General features: G+C 30.2%; 6 protein-coding genes across 13 annotated transcripts; 2 read left to right on the top strand and 4 right to left on the bottom strand.

Moving 5' to 3' along the window:
- Positions 1 to 4333: 4333 nt before the first annotated feature.
- Positions 4334 to 7085, bottom strand: LOC106759076 (nuclear transcription factor Y subunit C-3). Of its 3 annotated transcripts, none has more exons than XM_014642088.2 (8): positions 6974 to 7085; positions 6745 to 6867; positions 6475 to 6532; positions 6255 to 6325; positions 5836 to 6051; positions 5092 to 5202; positions 4838 to 4939; positions 4334 to 4718 (listed from the first exon to the last, which is right to left on the bottom strand). In XM_014642088.2, the coding sequence occupies exons 1-8, from the start codon at positions 7073 to 7075 to the stop codon at positions 4716 to 4718; spliced, it is 786 nt and encodes a 261-aa protein (XP_014497574.2). In that variant the 5' UTR covers positions 7076 to 7085; the 3' UTR covers positions 4334 to 4715. The 3 variants fall into 3 exon arrangements, with proteins under 3 accessions (XP_014497574.2, XP_022635273.1, XP_014497573.2); XM_022779552.1 differs by having other exon boundaries at positions 4335 to 4718; positions 5092 to 5205; positions 6745 to 6864; XM_014642087.2 differs by having other exon boundaries at positions 4335 to 4718; positions 5092 to 5205.
- Positions 7086 to 11632: 4547 nt separating this feature from the next.
- Positions 11633 to 12293, bottom strand: LOC106758519. The gene has a single exon (XM_014641437.2). It carries the CDS (start codon positions 12221 to 12223, stop codon positions 11810 to 11812), a length of 414 nt encoding a protein of 137 aa, XP_014496923.1. The 5' UTR covers positions 12224 to 12293; the 3' UTR covers positions 11633 to 11809.
- Positions 12294 to 14601: 2308 nt separating this feature from the next.
- On the top strand, positions 14602 to 15501 carry LOC106759407. Its single transcript, XM_014642565.2, has one exon. The coding sequence runs from the start codon at positions 14986 to 14988 to the stop codon at positions 15391 to 15393; it is 408 nt and encodes a 135-aa protein (XP_014498051.1). The 5' UTR covers positions 14602 to 14985; the 3' UTR covers positions 15394 to 15501.
- Positions 15502 to 15584: 83 nt separating this feature from the next.
- LOC106758520 (keratin, type II cytoskeletal 68 kDa, component IB) lies at positions 15585 to 15971 on the top strand. The gene has a single exon (XM_014641438.1). The coding sequence runs from the start codon at positions 15585 to 15587 to the stop codon at positions 15969 to 15971; it is 387 nt and encodes a 128-aa protein (XP_014496924.1).
- A 271-nt stretch (positions 15972 to 16242) lies between these two features.
- Positions 16243 to 20341, bottom strand: LOC106759409 (lipid phosphate phosphatase 2). 2 transcript variants are annotated; one of them, XM_014642566.2, is made up of 9 exons: positions 19988 to 20341; positions 18763 to 18855; positions 17920 to 18144; positions 17749 to 17836; positions 17549 to 17658; positions 17381 to 17471; positions 17011 to 17199; positions 16848 to 16907; positions 16243 to 16699 (listed from the first exon to the last, which is right to left on the bottom strand). In XM_014642566.2, the coding sequence occupies exons 1-9, from the start codon at positions 20048 to 20050 to the stop codon at positions 16491 to 16493; spliced, it is 1128 nt and encodes a 375-aa protein (XP_014498052.1). In that variant the 5' UTR covers positions 20051 to 20341; the 3' UTR covers positions 16243 to 16490. The 2 variants fall into 2 exon arrangements, with proteins under 2 accessions (XP_014498052.1, XP_014498053.1); XM_014642567.2 differs by lacking the exon at positions 18763 to 18855 and having other exon boundaries at positions 19988 to 20335.
- A 1555-nt stretch (positions 20342 to 21896) lies between these two features.
- On the bottom strand, positions 21897 to 24635 carry LOC106758093 (protein PLASTID MOVEMENT IMPAIRED 2). 5 transcript variants are annotated; one of them, XM_022780107.1, is made up of 3 exons: positions 24295 to 24635; positions 24025 to 24099; positions 21897 to 23916 (listed from the first exon to the last, which is right to left on the bottom strand). In XM_022780107.1, exons 2-3 carry the CDS (start codon positions 24094 to 24096, stop codon positions 22144 to 22146), a joined length of 1845 nt encoding a protein of 614 aa, XP_022635828.1. In that variant the 5' UTR covers positions 24097 to 24099; positions 24295 to 24635; the 3' UTR covers positions 21897 to 22143. The 5 variants fall into 5 exon arrangements, with proteins under 5 accessions (XP_022635828.1, XP_022635827.1, XP_014496494.1 ...); XM_022780106.1 differs by having other exon boundaries at positions 24025 to 24139; XM_014641008.2 differs by having other exon boundaries at positions 24025 to 24159.
- Between the last annotated feature and the right edge of the window lie 263 nt (positions 24636 to 24898).

Genomic DNA, 24898 nt, shown 5'->3' on the forward strand with positions numbered 1-24898 from the left:
AAAAATATTGTTTTTGAGAGTTTGATTTTTCAGGAATGTATCTCTCACTCAAAAATCCACACCCAACTTTTTCCACCACCATGCTTCCTCCTCCACAATTCATCATAAGGTTTCTTCCACCATCCATCTTTTTCTTCTCTCTTCCATTCCTAAAACTCATTATCTCTGCAAGCCTTATGCCACTAAGGAGGTCCTCCTTTGCATCCTCCGACACAATCCTCAACTCAGTCGATAAGAACTATAATGTAGGGAGACAACGTCATTCCCGTGTACGCGCAAGTAGGCAAAGAGATCCAGTGGCTGTTGTCGAAGGATGAGACCATAGTGATAAAAACAAAAGGGTAAAATGGGTTTATGAATTTTATCTGGGTAGAGGAAGAAAAACTGAGGTGCAAAAAACAGCCTTTATTGTTTTTCTGCTGGATCACAAGGCCCAACAATTGGACTTCTTACGCGTCTCTTCACTGCAAATCGTTGGTGATGCACGACTTGATTTCTTTTTACATTTTTATTCATTTCTATATATACTAAAAATAGATTTATATAAATAAATAAGAAATGCGGGATAATATCCTTATTTCACTTGTTTTCTTTATAAAACCAGTTGGTCTGCCAACATTTTTCAAAGTTATTTTTTAAAGTTTATTTGATATTTATATTTATATATTTTTTAAAGATATAAATGTTTTATAAGTTTTTAGTTGACTAATTAATAGTACTAATTAAATAAATTAAAATAATTATATTTATACATCTTAAATTATATATATATAAATAATTTAAATTACAATGTTATTATTACATTCTGAAAATAATATATTAAAAAAATAATATTTTAAACTACTTTTTATTCTAATTTAAAAAACGAGTTGTTAGGCCAATTTATCTTGTCTTGTTAGACCAAAATATACTATCCAGTTAAAAACACCGGTTAAATTTTGGGGGCCACCATATTAATAATACTCACTTTGTTAACCGAATTATGTTTGTGATTTTAATTATTTAATTCAACTACTCATAATAAAATACATTTTAATAAATTATTTTGTAAGAGTAACATAGATTTTATCTAAACTGATCTGGCTAGGTCGGATTTAATGATGCTACTTCACATTTTATTTTTGGAGTTAATTGTTATAAAAGTAAAAGATTTGATAAACTTAAATATATATTTTTCATTAATTTAATTTAAATATATTTTTTCATATTCTCAAATATATTTTTAATTCTTGTAAAATGAATAAATTTTGATTTTGATTTCCTGTAATTATTATTATCATTTTCAAAATGAAAAATATAATTTTTATTTATAGTATTGAATGATACTAATTAATTATTTATGTATTAAATAAAAGGTTAGTGTTGTAGTATAATATCAACATGAGACGCAGCACTTTTAAGTCTTATAATATTTTTCTCCTCTTTTTTTCTCTTTCTAATCGTTTTCTTTGTCTACTATTTTGTAATTATTCGAAATTATATCTTATCATATTTTTTTAGTATTGTAACCATCATGCACAACAATTTAATAAATACCAGTTAAATACATTAGATTATTTAAGTAATTTTCGTAAAAAAAAAAAAAACTATCAAGATGTATTCAAATTTTCAGTAACTTTTTTATGTTTGTATATATAGAATAATATATCTTTGATAAGTACATTTTATTTAATAGATATAATATTTGGTAAGATTATTAGTTTTAAATATATATTTGATCAACAAATACAAGAATTAATACATTTATTACTGATTAAAATCTATTTATTACTTTAATCACTATTGTGGAAAACTTTACTACTTGACTACTTTAACAAATACAATAATAAATACTTGGGTTAAATATGTTTTTCCGTCCCCCAATTATTGGCCATTTTTGTGTTTAGTCCATCTTTCAAAGTATAGTACAATTTAGTCCTTCAACTTTAGAAAACTATGATTTTAGTCTTTCAAAGTCTTTATTGGCCGTTTTAAACTTTATTTGTTGTTTCAAGTTACATTATAGCATTTAGATTGTTTATACATTTTTGCTTCACTGAGAAACGCATTTGAAACAACAAATAAAGTTAAAAGAATTTGGTAAAAAAGATTAATACCAGAGTTTTCTAAAGTTGAAGGACTAAATTGTACTATACTTTGAAAGAGGGACTAAATACAAAAACAGCTAATAGTTGGGAGACGAAAAACATATTTAACCCTAAATACTTTATAAAATAATTATTTAAAGTAGGCACTGTATACATAAAAGAAATAGATATTTTATATAAACACATATAGTTATTAAACTTTTCAAGAATTTTAGTATATATATATATATATATATATATATATATATATATATATATATATATATATATATATATATTAATTTCTATCGAAAAGACATATATTTATTAAATCTAATAGATATATCGTTTATAAATGCTTAATTATTATTATTACGAAAATAAAAGTTTTTCATGTCTGATAATAGACAATAAAAATATTTTATGAAGTAATATTTTTCTAAAACTAATAGACAAATTTTTTCATATTCACAAAAATACATTCTTCGGTTATAATTCATGAACTTTTTATTTATTTTCTTGAGATATTTGGATATTAACCACTCCTTTTTAGTAAATCATAATAATAAGAGAAGTGTTATGGCACACTTTTTTATATGTGTTTTTTTTCTAACACATTTATTATTGATTAAAATTGATTTAAAACATAAAATAAAAAGAAAAACTCATTAAATAAATTTAAAAAAAAATCTATATATTATTTTAATAAATGCAATTTAACAGTAAAAAGTTAATAGAAAAGAGTGATAGTATTTAAGACAAAGTACAAAAATAAAATAATCACGACAATATAATCTTCTATATTTTTTAAGGAAAAAAAAAGATAGAAAAGAGTAATATCTAAATTAATGTAAAAAACTGAGATGTTTAAAAAATATTTTTCTATAAAAAATAATACTCTTAAACAGCATTGCATACATATCTAGATTAACAAATTCACTCCAACCCCTAATTTATCTAACATTGAGAATGATAAATTTCATGCAGTAAAGAACATGAAATCCCAAACCAACATTTCCAAAATTTAGGGTTCAATTTCTTACATACTATGCACAAACAAACAAGAACAGTTATCAAACCCACAAAAACAGAAAATCAATGATCAAATTGTATGAGATAGCTAATATTTAGGTTGCAGAAGTGATCTATAAGCAGTATGAACATAAAGGAAACCCAAAACTAAAACTTTCATGTGTTGAACCAGAATCTACAATCAATAACAGAAACAGGGAAAAGAGTTAAGTAAAGTAGCATTCGGGACACTGCAAAAAGCAAATAAGAGGAAAGGGAAGAAGTATCAGAAATCATAGGAATGGGCAGAATTGGGAAGAAAATTACACACAATCACTTGAGATTTCATTGCTTCCCAATCCGCCCATTCCCACAAATTCTGATTGCTTCAATCTTCCATTCCCAGCTCTTTGTTATTTTTTTCTTACAACTCATTCACCACTTACCCTAACTCCATTATATAACAAGCCTCACCCTCTGAGTCACGTTCTGCAAAACACCACTTTACTTAAAGCTTCAAGATTCCCTCATCACAAAAGCATAATTGGTATAAAGCATCTAGGTAAAAGTGGGGTTGCAAAGTTAGTGACCAAAACATACTATCAAACATATACGGTGCATTATTGTTTTTTTTCATGTATACTGTTGTCTGGAGGATTTCTTTTTAAAAGTAGTTTTCTTTAATTTGAGGTTTTTCTTAGGAGAGATATTTGGGAGACGGTATTAATGAGTTTGAGATCAAAACCCTACTTTCAAAAGTTGAGGAATTTGTTCAAATATGATGCAAAGTTGAGGAATTTGTTCAAATGCATGGTGAATAGGTGCTAAGCAAAGAAAGTGAAGAACCAGAATAGGAAATCACTTTATCGGGGAACCAATTGGGGATACTTGCGTTTGCAAAATCGATTCTTTAAAACGTGTGCGTGGTTCCCCAATTTCTCCACTTTATCCATAAAGTGATTCTTTTCTTTTTGCTGTCTTCTTTCTTGCTTTTTATTTTTCTTTTCCATGTTATTTTAGGCTGTTCAATGTACCTAATTTCTCCACTTTTTTAGTGCATCAAAAATTTGATTTTGATTGAAATCATGGAACTGCTTTTAAAACGTTGAATGTGAACAGGGTGTATGGTTAGATTAATTTGAGCTGTATAAAACAGAGCAAGTAATGCAAAGTTCAAGCAATAATCAATCTTTCAAAAGCAGAATTTATTTGCTGATAACTTGAGCAGAACCTTTTCTATGACTAGTTTTTTTTGTTCGAATTGTATACCAAAACTCAGTTTTCATATTTCATCACCTTATATAATCCATGCCATGTAATTTCGTGCATGGTAATTGCTAAACAGATCTATGATGACGTGAATTATGAAAATGCTGCAGTTATGACCAATCTTGAATTTGAATTTTGATGCAACCTTTCCGAAAGGTCATTGATAGTCTCAGCAGATAATCTATTGGATGTTCAAACATGAAGATTACAAGTACTTTAATAGGATAATGTTTCCCAAAACAGAGAAAAGGTTGAGGAGTTGTTTGAGGAGAATTAATAATGTAAATTGTTGCTCTAGTTCCTCAAGAGAAGACATAGTTCTGAAGCACACCATCACTTCATTCATCACCCTGTAGTGCATCCCTAAGTTCACTGCATCATGACAAGACATTGATTTTAACAGACATAAACATGTGAAAGAAGGAAAATAAAAGGTTGTTTTGCATTGGTGTAAAATGTATATGAAACACTGTGTTCATGAGTCATGTTACCTTGGGATGAAAATTGTAAGGAAATTGATCTGAAGGCATAACAAAGGGAGGCTGCATCATGTTGTTGGGTTGAGGAATCAGCTGGTTTCCTGCCTCCAAGCCCTATGAAGTAAACAACAGCAAATTTCCATTAATTTATCTAGACACATCCATGAGTAGAAATAACAATTTTCTCAGATATATTTGAACTTAACAGATGGCATGAAGTTATGCAACATATATATAAAATTAAATCCAATTTACTTCATACTTACTCTGCCCATATTCATCACATTCATAGGATTTCCCATGAAACCAGCTGTATCAGGCAGGTTAGCTTGGCTTGAATGCCTTCCTTCTGCAATGTTTCCAGCAGCAAGCTCTTCCTGCTATAGCAAGCATACCATAACTCTATTATACATTTTCCAAAACTGAAGAAAACAACCTATTTGTTTGTTTAACTCAGAGTAATCTATCTCTTATTAAGTTAAGAAGTGAACTTTAATCCTAATTTAATCTTACAAAACTAATTTGTAAGGTAAGGTTTATATCCACTTATATACTTGACTTTTATTTTTAATCGACGTAAGAGTTTCAACATATTTCCCTTAATTTGAACATATACATTTCAAATGTGAGACTAAATATTAATTAGTTATTTGACAGAGGTCCAATAGCATATGAAATGTCATACTCAACAAATAACCAATTTTGTTAGAATATACTCAAACTCGTGACTTTGATACACTTTGATACCATGTTGATGTGATCACGTATTAAGAAGTGAATTTTAAAACTAACTTTATCCTATAAAACTCACTTGAAAAATAAAGTTTGTATCCACTTATATATTATCGATTAGTCTAATCTTTAATCAATTGAGGACTTCTAACAAAACAACAGTTTTTTTTATCACAAGCACACAAACAAGTCGAGTAAGTTTTTTAAGGAAGTGATTGAATGAATATAAATAGAAAGTATAACCGAAGAGGAAATGAAAGAAAAAATTATGGAGATACCTGAGCACCATAAGCACAGAAATTTTGGAGGTTATCTGGGACAATATCAGTGAGGAATTGCATGGCATGATTCTGCATAATAACCTTGGCAACGTCACATGGCTGCACAGTACTTTTGTTGCTCTCTTCAGCACGCATCCAGGCACGATAAGTGAGTTCCTGGATGAAAATCTCACATGCTTTTGACATCAGCATGGGAGTTTCAGCACTCACCATCTGCTTACCACACAAACATTCCATCATCAGCTGTTGCTTACACATGTTTTCTCAGTCACATAATGTAATCACAACAACGTTGTTTAGAAACAGTAACATCTATAAACACATGACTTTCACAAAGTAGCATTGATCAATTATGGATATCAGTTATAAACTAATAGACAGATAACAGAGTATGTGGCAGAATCAGAACTATAAACCTGCACATCTGCGTCTGTTTTCATTATCCTTCTGATTCGAGCTAGCGGCAACTTGTGCTGGCTCTTAAATGCTGCCAATTACATCGTAAGAAAATACAAATACCACCATTAAATCAAGCTGTTAATCCAATGCGATGGAGCAAAGAAACATAGTATATCATTATCAGTTTATTACATTACATCAATAACATGATAGTCTAAAAAAAATGTTAATAAAAACCTTCAGCAGCTTGAATATCCATCAACTGCTTCTCCCAGAAGGATCTGAGTTTCCCCTCCTGCTCTTACATGCAACAGAAAAGCTATGGTAAGATTAAGATTCAACCCTTTGACAGTAGTAAAAAAAAAAGGAAATCTTGAAGTCAGTGATTAACCCTTTTCAAAATCAAAATTTACCCTTTTCAATAAATGTAGTATGCATATTTAAAAATTAATTTATCATAATAAATTCTGTGGCGATTGAAGTAGAAAAAGGTAATAATCATTTTACCTGTATGTTTTGTGGACGATACTGAGGCACTGGATACGAGGGCATTGAAATGGAATTCGACAACACATTTGTTGAAGCTGAATTACTGTTGAAATCCAATGGTAGATTGAAAGTGTTTCTCTGCTAAATTTGTCAAGATAAATAGAAAAAAAAATTATTTTCTAACAAAATAAGCAAACATGGTTGAAATTGAAACAAAGCAATTGAACTTTAAACTAAATCACTTTACCTCTCTATCTTTTTCTTGATGATAATGAAGTATAGGACAAGAGGGCACTAACATAGAATTTGAGACAACATTTGATGAAACCGAATTACTATGGAAATCCATTGCTTGATTGCAATTACTCCCCTGTTTTATCAAGAGAAAATTCGTTAAATAATCATGAACACATTTTTCTAATTTTTAAAAATAATAATAATGCATATATACACATCCATTATTTTTAAACATTTCATCAAAAATTTTATGAGTTTTCTATTCTTAAGTATAATCAACATTTAATAAAGTGTCGTACAAATTGAGTTAAACAATAAATAATCCATTTTTTTTAAACAAATTTTTAGAAGAAATAATTTTACCTGTCTATGTTCTTCATTATACTGAGGCATTGAATAAAAGGGATTTGACATGAAATTTGATACCATATTGGATGAAGCTAAATTATTATTGAAATCCAATGGTAGAATAAAACTGTTTGCCTGAGAAATTTGTTAAAATAATTCATTTTCTTTTTTAAGAAAATAAAATGGGTGACTAAAAAAATTTAATAATTGAAGTTTATATGGAATCACTTCACCTCTATGTCTTGTTGACAGTACTCAAACATTGGATAAAAGGGATTCTGTATGGAATTTGTTAGCAAACTTGATGGAACTAAATTGCTGCTGCTTCTCTGCTTAATTTGTGATAAAAATAAGTGATTTTTTAGGGATTAAGAACGTGTTTGGAAGAAGAAAATAGATTATGAATGGAATCACTTAACCTCTATGTCTTGACGAAATTGAGGCATCATATAAGGAGTCATGGACATGGAATTTGATGGAAGTGAATTGTTATTGCAATCCAATGGTAGATTGAAATTGCTTACCTGTTTAATTCATCATCAACATAAACGAAAAATCACTTTTCAAGAACATAAGCACGGTTGAACCAAACCCGTCACAAGAAATATAAATATGGAATCACTTAACCTCTCTATCTTCTTGAAGATACAGAGACATTGAACAAGAAGGTCTCAACACAGAATTGGGTAACATGTTTGGTGAAGCTGAATTACTAGTGAAATTCATTAAATAAATAAAAATTGTGAATTATAATTTTGAAAAAAAGTACGTCAAGGGAAGAAAAAAAAAAAGAAGAAACAAAGCTTAATATAATAAGTTTTGGGATTTAAAAAAGGACATAAATATTAAATGCATGTGAATTGTATTGTATTGATTAAGCATTTATTATTTGATAAAACATTAATGATATTTATTTTCCTTAAGTGTGAACGTGTACGTGCATCTACTGTTATTGGCAGCTGTACGGTGAAATATTGAAGTTTGCCAACAGTGATTCATTTAAAGGATTATTAATATCTAAATTTAAAGATGCTTCACATGCATTAAAATATTTTAATATTTTTAATAAATACATTATTTTATTTAAAACTTCGAGAGTAATTAATTTAAGAATAACTTAGAAAGAAAAAAAGTTAATGACTTATTTAAAAATCATAATAGTTTTGTTTCGCAAAGCTAGCTAAAAAATTACCTTAACTTGAAAAACTAGTTGGCAGCCAAATGTTATTAAACTAATATATTAAATGATAATTGCTTAGAAAAATTTTGGTTTAGGTAATTGAAAAAAAATATATATTTTTCAAAATGATTTTTTAACTCTTGTTTTTTTTTTTGTGGATAAAATATTCAATAACAATTTTTTTTAGTTTCAATTATTATATTTTTTATATTATATCATGTCTTACTGTACTTTGAATCAAGTTTAGATTTAAGTAAAAACAATGCATAACTACGTAGATATAATATTTTGGTTATATTAATTGTATTGATTAAAACATAAAACCATTCTGTAAAATGAAATAAGAATCTCCTCTTATTAACTTTTTGAAATATGACACTGAATTAATAAAAGAAATGTTATAAATAATATGATAGTTAAAATGAACAGTACAATAACTTGTCTTATTTTAAAAAATTGACAATGGAATTCAGTAAGATTTTTTTAAAAAATATATATAGAAAATTAGAATTAGCATTTAAAAATGTTATTTTAGTGGTGTGTAAAACAACATTATAAATTATTACAAATAAATTATTTAACAAATGAATAAGGTTAAACAAGTGTTTTAGCTAGTAAAAAAAATCAAAAATAGCTGAAAAGTTTTGCCAAACAAAACCAATAGCGATAAATATATTTATTTTTTGAATATTAAAATTGTAATTAGTATGAATGGAAGAAGCAAATGGTTTTCCTTAATGATAAATGTTAATATTTTAGTAGTGTGGATGGTTTTCCTTAATTGTATATAAATGGCACTTCGTGTGTTTAGAAACTCGAGTTCTTCCACACTAATTATTAATTACAAAATTTAATATTTTGAAAATCAAATCAATTGCTAATACATGATGTAATTATTCACTGTTCATAAGTTTAATTACGGTCAAATAACTGATAATTAAATAAATATTTTAATATTATATAATACAGTGTATTAAATAACGCGTAAAGTATTCAAAGTTACATAAAAATTATCAAAAAATGATCATACTATATGTTTCATAAAATGTAAAATCATTAATTAAAAGTTAAATAATCATTATATATATATATATATATATATATATATGTTCAATTACATATTCAAAAAACTCATATTCAAATTTACTGGGTGGAAAATTTCCATACTAATTTATCTTAGGAACATGCTGTCACATTTTATAAATAATGAATGAGCATTAAATTTAGTTTTTAGAAAAAGTAGAAATTTATTAATTTTGACTAAATTAAATATTGTTAATGGGTTATTTATCTTTTACAGATGTTTCCCAATATGAGAATCCCGTCAATTTTTCAGCTGAACCAATGAATCCAAATCTTATTATTTTTTCTCATTTGGTAAAATTCCTAAAATATAAGAAATAGGATAAGATTAGGTTCAAGTGTTTTAAGAATAAATAAATAAGAAAAATGTATATATAACATTTTATCGATTAAATGTTATTTGTTAATACGATATCAGTGGATGAAGTTGAACATATAATCTTTCTTCCCATTCTTTTTAAACTTATCAAGTCAATTTATCAATTTCAAACTAAAAATTAAATATTGATTTGATAAATAAATAAATATAAATTAGATTGAATGATATTAATTGATATTTAATTTATAAATTTATTAGTTAATTGATTGAATCAGTTAATTGTTTAAATTTGAATGTGAGTCTTTAGAAAACTATAATTTTTGAATTGTTTGATTATTGAAATTGTGGATGGATCCATTATTCTCCTTTATTCACTTTTGATTTTTAGTTATATTTTCCATATTTTTTTATGTTTTCCAATTTAAAACCTCCAATTTTAATTTTAACATGAAAATGTGCTAAAAATTAATCTAAATTTTGTTCTATATTACGAAATTTTAAAAAATTTAGTATTTTTTTATTTCATATATCATAATGAAATATCAAATTTCATTTTTAATAAACACATCCCTTCAATAATGCAAAACTAACTCAAATTTTATACTAATACAAAAAACTAACTGAAATTAAGATTATAATCAGATATAAATAATCTAAACTTTATCACTTCTTATACTGAGGTTCAAACTACACAAAAAGAGAGAAAATCTGCTTCAACACTTAAAGAGAAAACAAAAGAGAAGTAAAAAAACAGTCTTAAAAAAGAATAATGTTATATAATAATGAAAAAAATATTTAGAAAGCATGAAGGATAAAATATTTAACTTGCTATTTATTTATTTTTAAAATTTTAATCCTGCATTTAATTTGAGATGTGTCTAAACCAATAAAAGCGTGATCTTACAATTTTTCTTATCTAAAGAAATGTCTTTTTTATTTTTTTATAATTTAATAACAATGTTGTTGTTTATGTTAATATATAAGATACACATACACATCGATTTTGACGTCCTTGTTCAATTTTTTAAGATGAGAGAATATCTATATAACAGAGCAAACTTATATAAAAAAAATTAAATTTTTTTCTTATATTTAAAACCTTAAAAGTAATAAATTTGTAAGCTTTTATCATTATATTTTTAATCAATTTTTTATTGCTACTATTAGACTCAAAAAACCAATTAATATATCTATATTTATTTACGATTAAGTAAAAACTAAATAACACGAGATTCATGATTTGTGTTCGACATTTAAATTTCAAATGAATTTGGTCAGAGGTAGAAAGTCAACAAAGATAATTGACCCAACGTTGCATGGGTGTCGTTGTATTGTATATATACGTGCGACTGCAAGGAATTCAAAACTTTAGTAATATTTATATCTCAATTTCTTTATCATAAAAAAATAAATTATTTTTTCTAGCATAATCTATCATAGGGTGACTACTTTTTTTAATGATTCGTTTTTTTTTTTAATGTTCGGGTCAAATTAAATAAACAATGAAATTGCATTTGACAATTCTATGTATATTTCAAATCCAAGCACGTGGGTAACCAGCCAAACAGCATCTGAACATGAAATCAACCATCTCATTTTCAGGAAAAGTATACAAAAAATTATATACCATATAATAAAGTGAAGATCTTGCTAATTTTATTAGTAAAACCAAAATTTAACCATTTGTATAAGTAAAAGTTATTAAATCAAACTAGCTTCTAAGTTTGATAATTCACATAAAACTACTTTAAAACTTTGATAGTCATTAGTATAACTAATGAATATTAACAAACGACGGAGAGTCAAAATAACAATAAATAAATACAGATTTTTGGTGATTCTTCAACATTTTTTGTAATCACACAAGAAATTTAGGAAGAAAAAATCGAAAAAAACTAAACAAAGAAAATAAACGATTATTTCATGGGATATAATTCATGAGACGCAACCAAGGCCTTGGAAATCTCGAAAATGAGCCTAGCCTCGAACGCGTCATTCTTGTAAACCTTAGACGTTTGACGATCAATCTTGAGAGTCTTTTTGTTTCCAAACATGTTGTCGGTGTTCATAGATTTCAACATGAAGTTCATGTAAGCATTTTTGAGCTTTGCAAACATCTTCAAAGGTGACCTAACCATCCATGTCAGTTTTGGAACTGCCTTGATCCTCCATTGCCGGTGTGGACTTCTTCTTAACCTAATCATCTTCGTCTTCCTTTCACCGGTGAAGGTGGCGGCGCCACCGCTGTCGAGGCGTTGGTAGCGCCGTCTTCTAAAGTACCTCTTTATGCCACCGTATGTCGGCTTAGGCAACAGTGAATCTGTTTCCATATTATAGTGTTGCAAAGGTTGAAGAAGAAGAAGAAGAGGATGATAACTTCTCTTACCAGAGTGATTTTTTGGCTGTGTAGAAACTGCACCTTCTTCCAGTATTTAAAGGGATTAACTGAGTTTTGAAAGAAAAAGTCAAAAAACTACAATTTGACCAGAAAATGGCGGGTTTGATTATGGAAGTCAACATGAACATTGAACAACATAATTTCGTCCTAATATTCTTTTTTCTTCTAACAAATGATTCCTCCTTCTACAATAATGAAATCAACTTAAGACATAATCAACACTAGCTACTACGAATATTCGATAATTCTGTTAAAAAGTTGCTAATCCCAGGTATATATATAACTAATTATCCATTTTAAATAAATAATAAAACCTTATATTAACATTAAAATCATGTCAAAATTAATTTTTTAACTGTAAATATTGGATTATATGACCTTAGAAGAAAAAAAAATTGACGTTACGGATTATTTGGTTAAGCTATATTTAATATTAATGGGTCTAACAAATATATAGAATAGAGTATAAATATAATGAAAGAAAAATAGAAATAATAGGTTTTTGATTCATGGTTCGTGTATGGTTATGTGTGCAGCACAAGGATCAGTCACGTGGAAATGGAATCAAATTAAGAAAAGTATGATATATTTATAATAAATAAATAAGTGCATCTAGAAGTTTAGATATGAATATCTTGTTACTTAATTAATACACATTTTTAATAACTTTTTCTTTTTTTGAAAACTTGAAAAGCCGCCATTTTTTCATTTGTTTATTCACACTGTACAAATGTTGCAGCAGATTTCAGAAGACTTTGTTTTACTTACGTCATGTATAAGCTGTACACAGTTCTCATTTATTATACGGTAAGCGAAAATAAAAAAAATAAATTATAGATTTTTTGTCATTTTTTATATATTATTGTAACATCGAATATAAATATAAATCTATCATAAATGAAGAATTTGTCTACTTTTATAATATTTTTTATTACTTTAATTTTTATATTGTTAGATTCTTATTTTACTTTTGCAAATTTCTCGCAGTAATTCATAGGAAGCAAATTTTCTGTATATTTTTTTTTTATTAAATTTGATAAAGTTCCAAAAAGTATCAGTTGAAACATTATCATAAAAATAAAAATAAAAATTATAGCAATGCATAGAAACACTCTTCTTAAAATAGTTGCATGAATAAGAGAAGTTTTATTATAGTATTTGTTTTTAATTTAATATACTTTAGAGATAAAGGAATAGATAAAGTTAAACGAATTAAATTGAAAGATTTCGTTGAACTTCTTCTATGAAAATTTCCCCAAAACAATTATATATAGGTTTGTCTCTTCCTTAGAACAATAGCATCATTATGTTCATCAGTAAACTTGTCGAAAAAATCAAATAGAATTAAAACATCTTTTGACGTAGGTTATATCAATCACTACAATAAGTTGTAAAGATTATATTAATTCTTTACGGAAAAAGTGAAATTCTATAAGAGAGAACTAAGTGAAAGGCTTTAAAATCTCTTACTAACTAAGAAATTACACAACATATAGATTACTAATCACAACATATAGATTTATATTAATATTAAATGATTATTTAAAACCCTTTTTCCAAATGATATTTGAATCACATTTATCTTAAAGAAAAAAGTGTGCTTGCTTGTTCTTTAAATAGAAAACTGAATTTTCATAATAAATCAAAGATTAATTCAATCATTTATTTATATTTGTTATCATTGTAATAAGTATATATTATATATGGTCCGACTCTTATGGTTATTTGATACTTTTAATAAATATGAATTACTTTATTTTATCATGAGGCTAATTAGGGCCAAAAACATCTTAATCGTGATTAGCAGCATTTTATCATTAATCTCCGGCGAGCAAGCTCATTGTCTAGCATTTGCTGTAGGTTTACGTAATGACTCTGTAAGTAAACATATGTTGTAGTTCCTGTATGCCATTAGTATTTAGTAGTATTGAGTTTTTTAAATATGTTTTAATTTACCACTTTCATATAAAAACGCATTACTTGTTAATTAATTACGATTTGCTATTAAGTAATGTTATAAAATATTATTATTGACTTAAAGGTTCTAAATTCAATCCACAATTGAATTAAACATGTTGAATTTTCTATCTCCAATTACATATATTCCTATATGAATTAAAGATTAAAAATTAAAAATAAATAAATCTCATTATATTTCAAATACGGCAGCCAACTGACTATAATTAAGTGCACTTTACTTGAATTGCATCTCTAACAACATTTAAGCATCAAATATTTAAAAAATTAAACAGAAACTGAGAGTGACCACAATGAGAATGAAAATGACTCTGTCTTTTTTTTTTCTTTCTTTCAAAGTATTAAAAAGCAATTTTCCCACATAATACTCCGAGGAAGATACGAAGCCAAACACTGTGTTGGTCGTGATTGTTGTCTCACACACATCATAGTACCATTTCTGGTCAAAGATCATTGCTTATTTTTCATTATTTCTCAAAAGCAGCCATATATATAATATGGAATAAATAAATAAATAAATCGTACGTGCTGATATCACGGTGTTATCAACATTGGACACGTGTGTTTGTTTTTTCCACCTACCATGGATTTTTTATATAAAATGTTACAATTTTAGAGTGTTAATTTCTCACTTATATATTTGCTGAATTGCGAAGACAAGTTCAAAGCATTCAAACACAATCTAATCTTCAAATTGAAGCTATTCAAAGCAAGAAAATGGAGATACTATTTCCCAAGGCAACGTACGGTGGCATAAAGAGGTACCTGAGACGGCAGCGCTACCGGCGTCTCCACGGTGGCGCGGCCACCGGAAGGAGGAAGATGGCGATAATCCAATTGAGAGGTCCACGGAGGCATTGGAGGTTGAGAACGAGTGGAAGGCTTAGATGGTTGATGATATCGCCATTGAAGATGTTGGCAAAGCTGAAGAATGTTTACATGAACTTGATGCTGAAGATGGCAGGGAGCACACGTGCTATAAACAGTGATAAGATTTTCGGTGTTAAACGGATTCCAAACCCTCGCCAGGTGTCAAAGAAATATGCATGTGATGAATTTGAGGCCAGAATCCTTTTTGAGATTTCTAAGACCTTAGTGCCTTCCTATGAACTTCATCCCATGTAATTAATTTTGATATAATCAATAATGTTTACTTATTGTACAAGCTGTAAAAATAATAGTTTTAAAATTTCTTTTATATAAAAACTAAAATGAATAAATAAAATATAAAAAGAGAGTTTTAGTATACCCAAACCTACGAGTTAGAAAATCCTATCCAACCGCAGCCGCAGCGAACACTGAAAGAAAGCAAAGAAATGGAAACCAAAGCTGATGCTGAATCTTTCTGGACTTGGAATGCCGACAAGAACGCCAACCAAAAACAATTCTCTGTTACGAAGTTCCTAGGAAACAACAATAAAACTCCCAAAGCTCAAACATCAGTGTTGGGTCCTGGCTTCGGAGCTGGCATCGGATGCGGCGCCGGAATAGGTTTGGGTTTGGTTGGTGGGTTGGGGTTCGGAGGCTGGCCGCCCTTCAACCACCTCCACCTGGTTTTTGGCCTGGGAATGGGTTGTGGAGTTGGTGTTGGCTTCGGCTTCGGCCAAGGCATTGGATACGATTTTAGTTTCCAGACTCGTAAGTCTAGAAAGTCCAACAAAAGATTTTCAGATCCCCACAAAACAGTTGTTATTCAGATTTGATTATATTCTTTTTCTTCTTCCAATGTTTATTGTTCATTCTTGAAAATTGACACCTTTCATTGGTTGTCTGCGTAGGCTATTCACAATATCAGATGCTTTATTTGATTTGGCTTAGTTCATGAAATAACAATCACATCATCAAAGTCGACATTTTCTACTTGCATACTATCAACATTTGAATACACAGCTTATATATGTACTGCTGATGTTTTTTTTTTTTTTTTTTTTCTGTGATGTAAACTATGATTGAATGAATTGGCATTCCAGGAGAGACACTTGAAGAGATTTCCTATTTTCTTATGTCAACATATTCACAAATAGAGAAAGAACAGATGATTTGTCCCGAACATGATTCTTACAAACAAATATTCTTCAAAGTTTTTTATAAACTCTTGACTAACCCAGTAAACACTTTTTTCAGCAAAATGTGGTAGTTCTAGATCCTGGTTAAAATTCTAGGATATGAACAGGGATCTAATTTACAAAGAGTAGGATCATTAGATTTAGATGGTACACACTTTATCCTCTTCCAGATTCAATGTCATTCAGTGTTGCATTACGATCCNGTGATAAAGATAGCCCCATATACCCATGGCAACCTTCTTGACCCTCCTCACTCTCAGCCTGAACCTCTGTTAACTGTGCATGACCAGAATTTGGAACATTAGGAACTTGGGTCATTTGTCGTGATTCTTCCAACATCCTAAAGTATGCATAAGGACCCCAGCCTGCACAGGAAAATAATATATATCTAGAACATCAAAAAGGTTGACAGCATGCTTCTTAAAGGAAACAAATATATGAACTTGGGCTAATTTTTAACAGGAATTATTTATGGAAAGCGAGCTCTGTAATAGAATCAGCTTTGAAGCAAACCTTCAGAATGATAAGGAGGCGGAAAAAACTGCAAATAGCAAAATGTAGACACTGTAAGCCCTGAAAGAAGAAATATTGTTGAGTGAGTAAAGTGCCAGAAACAGTTGAAAGTAGTTCTCGAGGCTTAATTTAGAACTAACTGAGATACTTAGGGTGGACCAACCTAAAAGGCCTCCCGCAAACACATCCTGCCAGTGGTGCCAGTAGTCATCGACTCGAGAAATGCCAACAAGTGATGCAAAAAGTAGTGGCAGAAAAATAATGCAGAGTTTTGCAACATGACCTCTGCGATCAAATGCTTTTATTTTCCCAGATAAGTACAGTGATAAAAATCCCAGACCAGAAAATGACCCTGCAAATAAATTGAAACTATTCAAAGCAAAGAACTACAGAAATTTGAGAACACATGCTTTGGATGAGCTATACTAATTCCACCCATTCATTTCTATCAAAACATAGAAGTTATGACCATGACAAAAACCAGTCTTAGTGTAAACCTATGCAAAACAGCACATTAAATACATGCTACATACATGAAGTATGGCCGCTTGGGAAACTCTTATATCCTTCCTTTACGACCTCTTTTTCACCATGACAGATGACATCTCCCCATTTATCATAAACCTAATAAAAAGCTATATTTTAGAGTAAACATAATTGACAAATTTTAATTGAAAGACTAAAATTAAGAGAAAACATACATCCTTTCCATCTGGAAAACATCGCCAGAAGAAGTCTGGTCGAGGTCGACCTACTGCATTTTTTATTGCCTCAGTAATTACTGCTGTTATTAAAAGAGAGAACAATAGACCTGTTCCAGCAAACAATCTCCTTAGCAAACAGAATATGCTTGTTAGTAATTGAATGAACGAGGGGTATTTAAAGACTAATATAATAATACCCAGCACAGCATGATGAAGGTCATAGACATCTCTCCTTCGGATGTAGACAACAAGAAAGATCACTATAGGCAATAAAACTGCATACATCTAACCATGACAAGATAATCTTGTTAATGCTGTTATTTGAAGGAAAAAAAAATCACGTTATATATCTGAAGCAGTTAACTTACGGGAATGGACCAAACAGGAACCGTATTACTCTTCAGGGGATATCTGAGATCAGTCATCATATCCTTCCCAACAAAGCGATGGAACGGCTGGACAACTAATAGGCCGATAACAACCAACACGAGGAGCAGGAGAATGAGCCAATCATGTTTGTGTGTTCTCGCAACTGCATATCCATGAGAGCTCACAGTATGTGAACCAAGTTGAACTTCCCTCGTTCTGAAATCCTACAGCTCATAAAAACCACAATTGAGATTAGGAGTGGTCGGAAAAGGTGATGTTCAATTCTTCACACTTAATATAAGAAAGCAAACAACCAATTTTAGCAAGAGTCATCCCTAGTAAATTTACATTCTGTGTATCTTAATATATTGATAATTCAAGGGTCAAGCGTAATGAAAGTGACAGCCTAGTAGATATGTGCATCAAAATAGTGCGAAGTAGAGCATTTAAAGAAAAGACAGAAGTCAAGCAGTTCATCGGCAAAGAGTCCTAGTTCCGCAAGAAAATACAGTATAAATATATGATGCAATTAGATGGGGGAATCCCTTCTCTAATAAAATCAATAAGCATTTTGCTTAACATATATCTCTGTAGCAAGGAGCTCAAAAAGCATCATGAACAGCCAGACTCAACACAAGATGGTCATTTGCAGCAGTTTTAAACTGCGGACAGAATGATGTACCGAGAAGAAGTCGTTAAATGCCAGATATACAGATATATGAGAATCAGTATTCCTATTCTCAAATGATCATTAAATTGTTTGTCAATCCATCCACCTCAACCGGGGCCTAGCCCAAAAACCCTCCTTTAGTTATTAAGAAAAATCTTATTAAATTGTATACCTCTTCATTCTTTTTGTCTATCAATGGAAAATTAATGGATGAAAAGTGAGCACCAGAAACAGCAGAGATTCCGAGCCTCCTGCTTGATAAATCCTAGGTAACTCCAAGGAAAGCATTATCAGGGACAAATACCATGAAAATACCCTGATTTGCTTTGTTTCTCTTGAAACTTTTGGCCTCTCTTTTTATTGCGATTTCATAGACAGAAGGGATATACATTAAAGTTAAACAAAGCTGCAAAACATCCAAATTAGGAACCTAGAGAATCCTACGAGTAACAAATAAAACATCTTAAATGTGACTGAAATTTTAAGTCTATTCAGCAGAAATGCCAAAATCTATGGTTACATATATGCAAAAGCGTTTGATCATCACAAGAATGTAAATACCAATCAAACACAAAGGACCAGAAGTTTAGGATTCTAGAAAATCAGCACAAAAAAAAAAAATTGAATTTAATGTACAACAGTAATAGTAAGCTTCAAACACAAGCCGACCACTAAAAAAAAGATCATACAGCTTGCTTAAACATAAACGAACCAGAAAGCACATTGAAACTATCCTAAAGAAAATAAAGGGATTAAGAGAGGATAAACAATTGGATTGCATGAAAGAAATAGATAAGTTCAAGAGTTAAGAGCTGAACCCAAGAATTCATTTATGAAATCAACCGCAGTAAATTAAAAGAACCGACATGATTAAAAAAGATGTTTGCCAAAAATATGACGTTTTTTTTACCAAGTCTGCTATGAAATATCAGCCCGTATGTTCAGCACAAAACAGGGCAAAAACTTTCCAAAAAGAAGCAAACAAACATTAATACATGGGCATGGACATGGCTATGACCATAAATAGTACTTATAAATAGTAGATAAATAAATATATCTAAATAAATAGATGTTCTGCTTTGGGAGAAAACATTATGCGACGTCTTAACCTGGTAGTAAAAAACAGCAAGAATGTGTACATATAACTCGATTTCTGCTCGAGAAGGGAGGATAAAAGCTTTACAAAGATGAACATTACCTTGATCTTGAGGCATCAAGTAAATAGTACAGAAGATCGATTATCACACAGATCCATCCATCCATTCATTACTTAAACAACATTAACAAAGCTTCAAAAGCTTAATTTTAAAGTTTGAAAAAACAATCAACATACAATAGAATCAGCGTGTGTATGGCAGGGAAGAAGAACATAGTTGAAAAAATTTGAAAGCGCTGACCTGAAAGCGTGTCCTAATAGACTGAAAACGAAAGAAGGGTCTTAAATCCCACCAAGAAGCCATTTTGTGAAGCAACGAAAAACCATTCAAAGAAATAGACAGACAGCAAGATTGGGAGTTTGAAATAAGAGCTTAAAAAGAAGAAAAAAGTGAAGGGGTTGCAGAGAATAATAGCATATCCAACATGGAAAAGAAGTGGGGAATTTCAATTTCAATTAGTTTCCACACGGGAAAAGATGCAGTGTGAGAGAAACTGGGTTAGGTCATTCTCATTCACACTGATTATGCAAATTACTGGTATTCGCTAGACGTGATCTGATGAAAAAGACAAGAAAACGAAGGCAGTGAGAAGTTATTGTGCCTCCTAAATTATTGCATTTTTTGTTTAAATTAACTTGTACAAATCGCAAATAACGTTAATTAATCTTCCTTTTGGAGATTAAAACGTGTAATTGTCTGTTTATTCTTCTTTGTTACTGTGAAACATTGTAATTTGATGGTCTTAAAGATAATTATGACTATTCACTCTTTGTTACTCACCATACTACACACTTTTTAAGGAGTTTCTTAACCTAAACAAGTTACCTTATCAATCAATTACAGAATGAATTTTCATATATTGGTTTTTAGACGTTATCAATCAAAATTACAAGAAAAAGAATAATTTTTTATTAATTTTTCGACCGTTTGATCAATATTTAACTGTGTAGTTAACTTTTTTGTAACCATAATTAATTTTTGAAGATGGAGTCATTATTATTAGATAAGTATTTACTGACATATCAACCACTACGTAACTAGGATTATAAATTAATTATGTTTATGTATTATTTAGCTGTAATTAAATATATGTTGATTAAAAATGCAATCTAAAACTTACAAATAAGAATTTAAAATAAAAAAAAAAGATAAATAATTGTATTTATTATTTTATTAATGATTGATTCTAAAAATCAAACAATTAACTGAGAAGGTGTTTGAAATTTTGGTAATGAATACAATTGATCTTGAATCCATTTATTTTTTTATAATTTTCTATTTTTAAAGTTAATGAAAGTTTTGGGTTTTAGACATATCATTTTACTCGTTACATTCAAAAAAATTATATAAAGAAGTTAAGTTTACTGCGATACTTAATTATGTGTTTGATATCGCGATTTTTTAGATGTAATATTCTTTATCCTAAAAAATAAATTTATTATTTTAGATAAATTTAGAGATGAACAACAGATTGTTAAATTTAGTAAAGCTAACTTTTTTCAGTGAAATTTCTTCACCCACCCTTTATTCTCAGCAATAAATACGAACTTTTTGAACGATAGATAGAAAGCCTTTATTAAAATTTTGGGGACCAGAGAAAACACATTGCTTGTGGGCCACTTAAATTTTAAAGCATTGGAATAAACTAATTAAAAAAGTGAATAACCAAAAATTCATATTAAATACTTCTAAAAAAATAGAAAAAATAAAGAGTTGATTTTAATATTATCCCACTATTCAATATAACAAGTGGGTCTTTTAAGTATGCATAAACTTAAGATACCAAATCAAGTTAAATTCATTCATTAAAAAAAACTATTTCATTGTAATAATTTCAAAAAAGTGTTTTAAATTTAACTTTGTAAAAATTAGTTTATAAGATAAAATTCAATTTATTTATGTATATTTATACTTTTGTAGCATTGTTTAGTATAGAATCTCCAATGGAAAAAAAAAAAAAAACTTTGCAATCATAACTTTCAACGTTTTATAACCCAGTTGTACTTGTAAGAAATTCATTGCTAGAACTATTTTCTGATCAAATTTGTCTGTGAATTTGAAGTTTCAACTATCACAGGCATGTAATTTGATTGTACATCAATGATAATCTCTAATATTCTTATGATTAAAGAGACTAGCAGTCCAAATATCATCAAACATGCACCAATCATCAGTTATTTTGTAGAATTTCAAAATAAAAAAGTGTTTTGGTAGTAAAATCCTTTATCCTTGATATGGATATGGATAGAACAATGATGAGAAACACTTGAGTCATATGGAATGATACTGTGAAAAGAGAAGAAGTGACACACTGAGAAAATGAGCACTGTGATGTGAATTACATATGCCGGTGACTAATAGACACAAACACTCTTCTCTGCTTCTATTTTGATTCACTATGTATTCCTACTGTTTCTCTTGCGTCTGAAAAACTTTGTCAAATTTGGTATTACCTTCTTTCTCTTCTTGATGGTAAAAGGACTGATAAGCCGAACTGCAGGAGAAGGATTCTTCTGAAACTTTGTTCCTCTTGCAGGAGTAATAGTGCCATTGAGTTTGATGCTTTTTCTAGACATGGCTCTTGGGAAGTTCTTGGATGAACTCTTCTCTCGTTTTCTTGACCAATTCTCAAACTCCTCATTACTCACTCTTCTTGAAACCAACCTCTCTTTGGTGTAAACCTTCAGCTCTTGTTCCAGTTTTGTTTCTTTCAGTTCTCTCTGAGCTATTTTTGTTTCCATCAGTATTTCCTTCTCACTGGCCTTCAGAGCTACAATCCATGCTTCAGCTGCTGCTACTTTTTTATCAGCAACTTCTTCTGCTGAAGCTGCATGATTTTTCAGATACTCGTACTCAAATTTTGAGATGGTAATCAAGGAACTATGCTGTGCTGTCAAAGCTCTTTCTCTCATGGTAGTTTCAGCAAGAGTTTTGAGCTTCTCTAGGGCTAGAGATTCAGAAGCTTTGGCTACTTCTAGCTCTTGCATGACACCTTGCAATCTTTCCTCAGTCATGTCTATTTCAAACTCAACTTTTTTAATCTCTTCCTTGGTGGCTGTGACCTCTTGGCTTATGTGCTGATTTTCCTTTCTTGCTTCTTCTGTTTCTGTCTTGAGTTTTTCAAGAGTATGAGACAGACTCGTGACTATGGATCTGGCCTTTACTTCTGCAGCAGACACAGCTTCTAATTTAGAATTCGCTCTCAATATCTTTGAATTGAGAACTTGAATTGTTGAATCCGCTTTCCCTTCATTCTTCCTTAATCTGTCTGTTTCAGCAGTGACATGCTTAAGCTCGTTTCTGATGACATCCATAGAGGCCATAAACTGAAAACCTTCTTCTTTAACCAAAGCTAATTCTTTCCTCGCTGCTTCCAATTCTTCTGTTACAGTCTGTAACACTATAGCGTCCTCTGATTCCTCCACTTCCCTGAAACTTTCTTCCAAGTGCTTCACACTCCCATCTCCTTGAACCCTTTTCTCCATTTCTTTAGCTGACTCCAACTCATTCAGCAAGAGATCAACATCTGATAATGTTACAGCCAATTTAATATCAAGCTCCTTTGACTCATCAATCTCTTCAGTGGCATCTTTCAACTTTTTCCTTGCGCTTTCCAATTTGATAGAAAATTCTTTTGCTTCCTGTTCTCTCAGGGCTTCAATATCTGCCAGTTCTTTCAAAGCCTCAATCCTTGCCAGTTCAGCAAGTACTTGTTCCTCATTGGCCTCCTCAATCTCCTTTCTCAGTTCTTCTGCAGTTGTTAAACACGACAGCATCTTCGAGTTTGACGCTTCGATTTCCTTCTCTGCACGCGATTTTTCTTCCAATATAGAAGCCACATCAAGCTTAAGCTTGAACAATTCCTTCTTGAGATATTCCAACTCTCTCATGACCTCTTCATACTCATAATTCTCATTCCTCTTTGCAACAACCATAACCCCATGTTGTTCCTTCTCCCTCTTCTTTAGCCTTTCTACATCTCTCCTTTGTGTTTTTGCATTGAAACTTGACTCCTCAATCATACAAGAAAGATGTTTCACTGTCTTTTTCGCATTCGAAAGCTCAGATTCCGCACGCGCTTTTGCAGACTCTGCCGTCCATTTACTCTCTTTGTACCTCCCAATATCCCATTTTGCTCTTTGGAGTTCCCTTGTTCTTGAAGAGGGCCTCTGAGAATCACGTGAATGAAAAATGAAAGAAAATAAACAAAGATTTAACCGGAGAATGCCTCAATAATTCACAAATTTCAAGCTTCTGTTCTCTGGAGCTGAACATACCTTATCATCATAGAAGTTAACAGCAGCTTTAACTGATCCAACACTACTGCTACCAAGCTCTGCACCATCCATCTGCTATTCCCAAGGTATTAGCGAATTTTGCCAACGCTATATGCTTAATTCAGATGATCATAACTGTTCATTTTCAGTTCATAATTTAAGAAACACCAACATAAAACAAATTCTTCCTGTTACCAAAACCAGGAGTCACTATGTGACATGTAAACAGCAATACAGAAAAATATAACGAAGGAAGAAAGTGCAGCATACCTGAGGCTGTGCTTGTTGGTTGGTTTGGTGAAAAACTAAAATGTAAGGCAAATGTTGTGGCTGAGAATTCTGGGCTCAAATGGCCAAACCAAAGATCGTGAGTAACAAGACGATGGAGGGAGTATCGATGACTGGCTGGTATTGGAATTGGACACATCGCTTCTGGTCGCTTTCTTGTTTCTTTATAGATTTTTTCTGGTTACATTTTCAGGTCTGGGACCACGAACTTTTCATCTTTTTATCAATTACAATTACTTGGTTAAGAATAGTTAAACTTTTGAAGTATGTCTTTTTAGGACAACTTATTTATATATTAAGTTTATTTTTGATGAAGATAAAATTTAAATGAAAGCCGTCGAAGACATTCAACAACATTGAAGGTGAACAAAACAACAATCTGAAACGAAACAGTTTTACTTTTTGTCATAGCTTTGGAATGTCCTTGTAGCAATCAATCACACCCACACTTTCTAAAGTTGTTTCTTTCTGTATACTAAACAAGTGTATATAAAAGCCTTGCCACAATAAATCATTGGCCAAGTATTGGCCACATCTTCAAATGCCACACCATCAAACTTGGTCAAGATCAATATTTTAAGGTAGC

This window comes from Vigna radiata, chromosome 4, assembly GCF_000741045.1.
Source record: "Vigna radiata var. radiata cultivar VC1973A chromosome 4, Vradiata_ver6, whole genome shotgun sequence".
NCBI lineage: Eukaryota > Viridiplantae > Streptophyta > Magnoliopsida > Fabales > Fabaceae > Vigna > Vigna radiata.

Excerpts from the sequence above, each read along its gene's own strand:
- LOC106758519 (XM_014641437.2), bottom strand. The coding sequence starts at position 12,223 with ATGGAAACAGATTCACTGTTGCCTAAGCCGACATACGGTGGCATAAAG.
- LOC106759407 (XM_014642565.2), top strand. The coding sequence starts at position 14,986 with ATGGAGATACTATTTCCCAAGGCAACGTACGGTGGCATAAAGAGGTAC.
- LOC106759076 (XM_014642087.2), bottom strand. The coding sequence starts at position 7,075 with ATGGATTTCCATAGTAATTCGGTTTCATCAAATGTTGTCTCAAATTCT. Across the intron at positions 6,868-6,973 it reads ATCAAGAAAAAGATAGAGAG|CAGAGAAACACTTTCAATCT; the intron begins GTAAAGTGATTT and ends TGACAAATTTAG. Across the intron at positions 6,326-6,474 it reads GGATATTCAAGCTGCTGAAG|CATTTAAGAGCCAGCACAAG; the intron begins GTTTTTATTAAC and ends TGTAATTGGCAG.
- LOC106758520 (XM_014641438.1), top strand. The coding sequence starts at position 15,585 with ATGGAAACCAAAGCTGATGCTGAATCTTTCTGGACTTGGAATGCCGAC.
- LOC106758093 (XM_022780107.1), bottom strand. The coding sequence starts at position 24,096 with ATGGATGGTGCAGAGCTTGGTAGCAGTAGTGTTGGATCAGTTAAAGCT. Across the intron at positions 23,917-24,024 it reads TTAACTTCTATGATGATAAG|AGGCCCTCTTCAAGAACAAG; the intron begins GTATGTTCAGCT and ends CGTGATTCTCAG.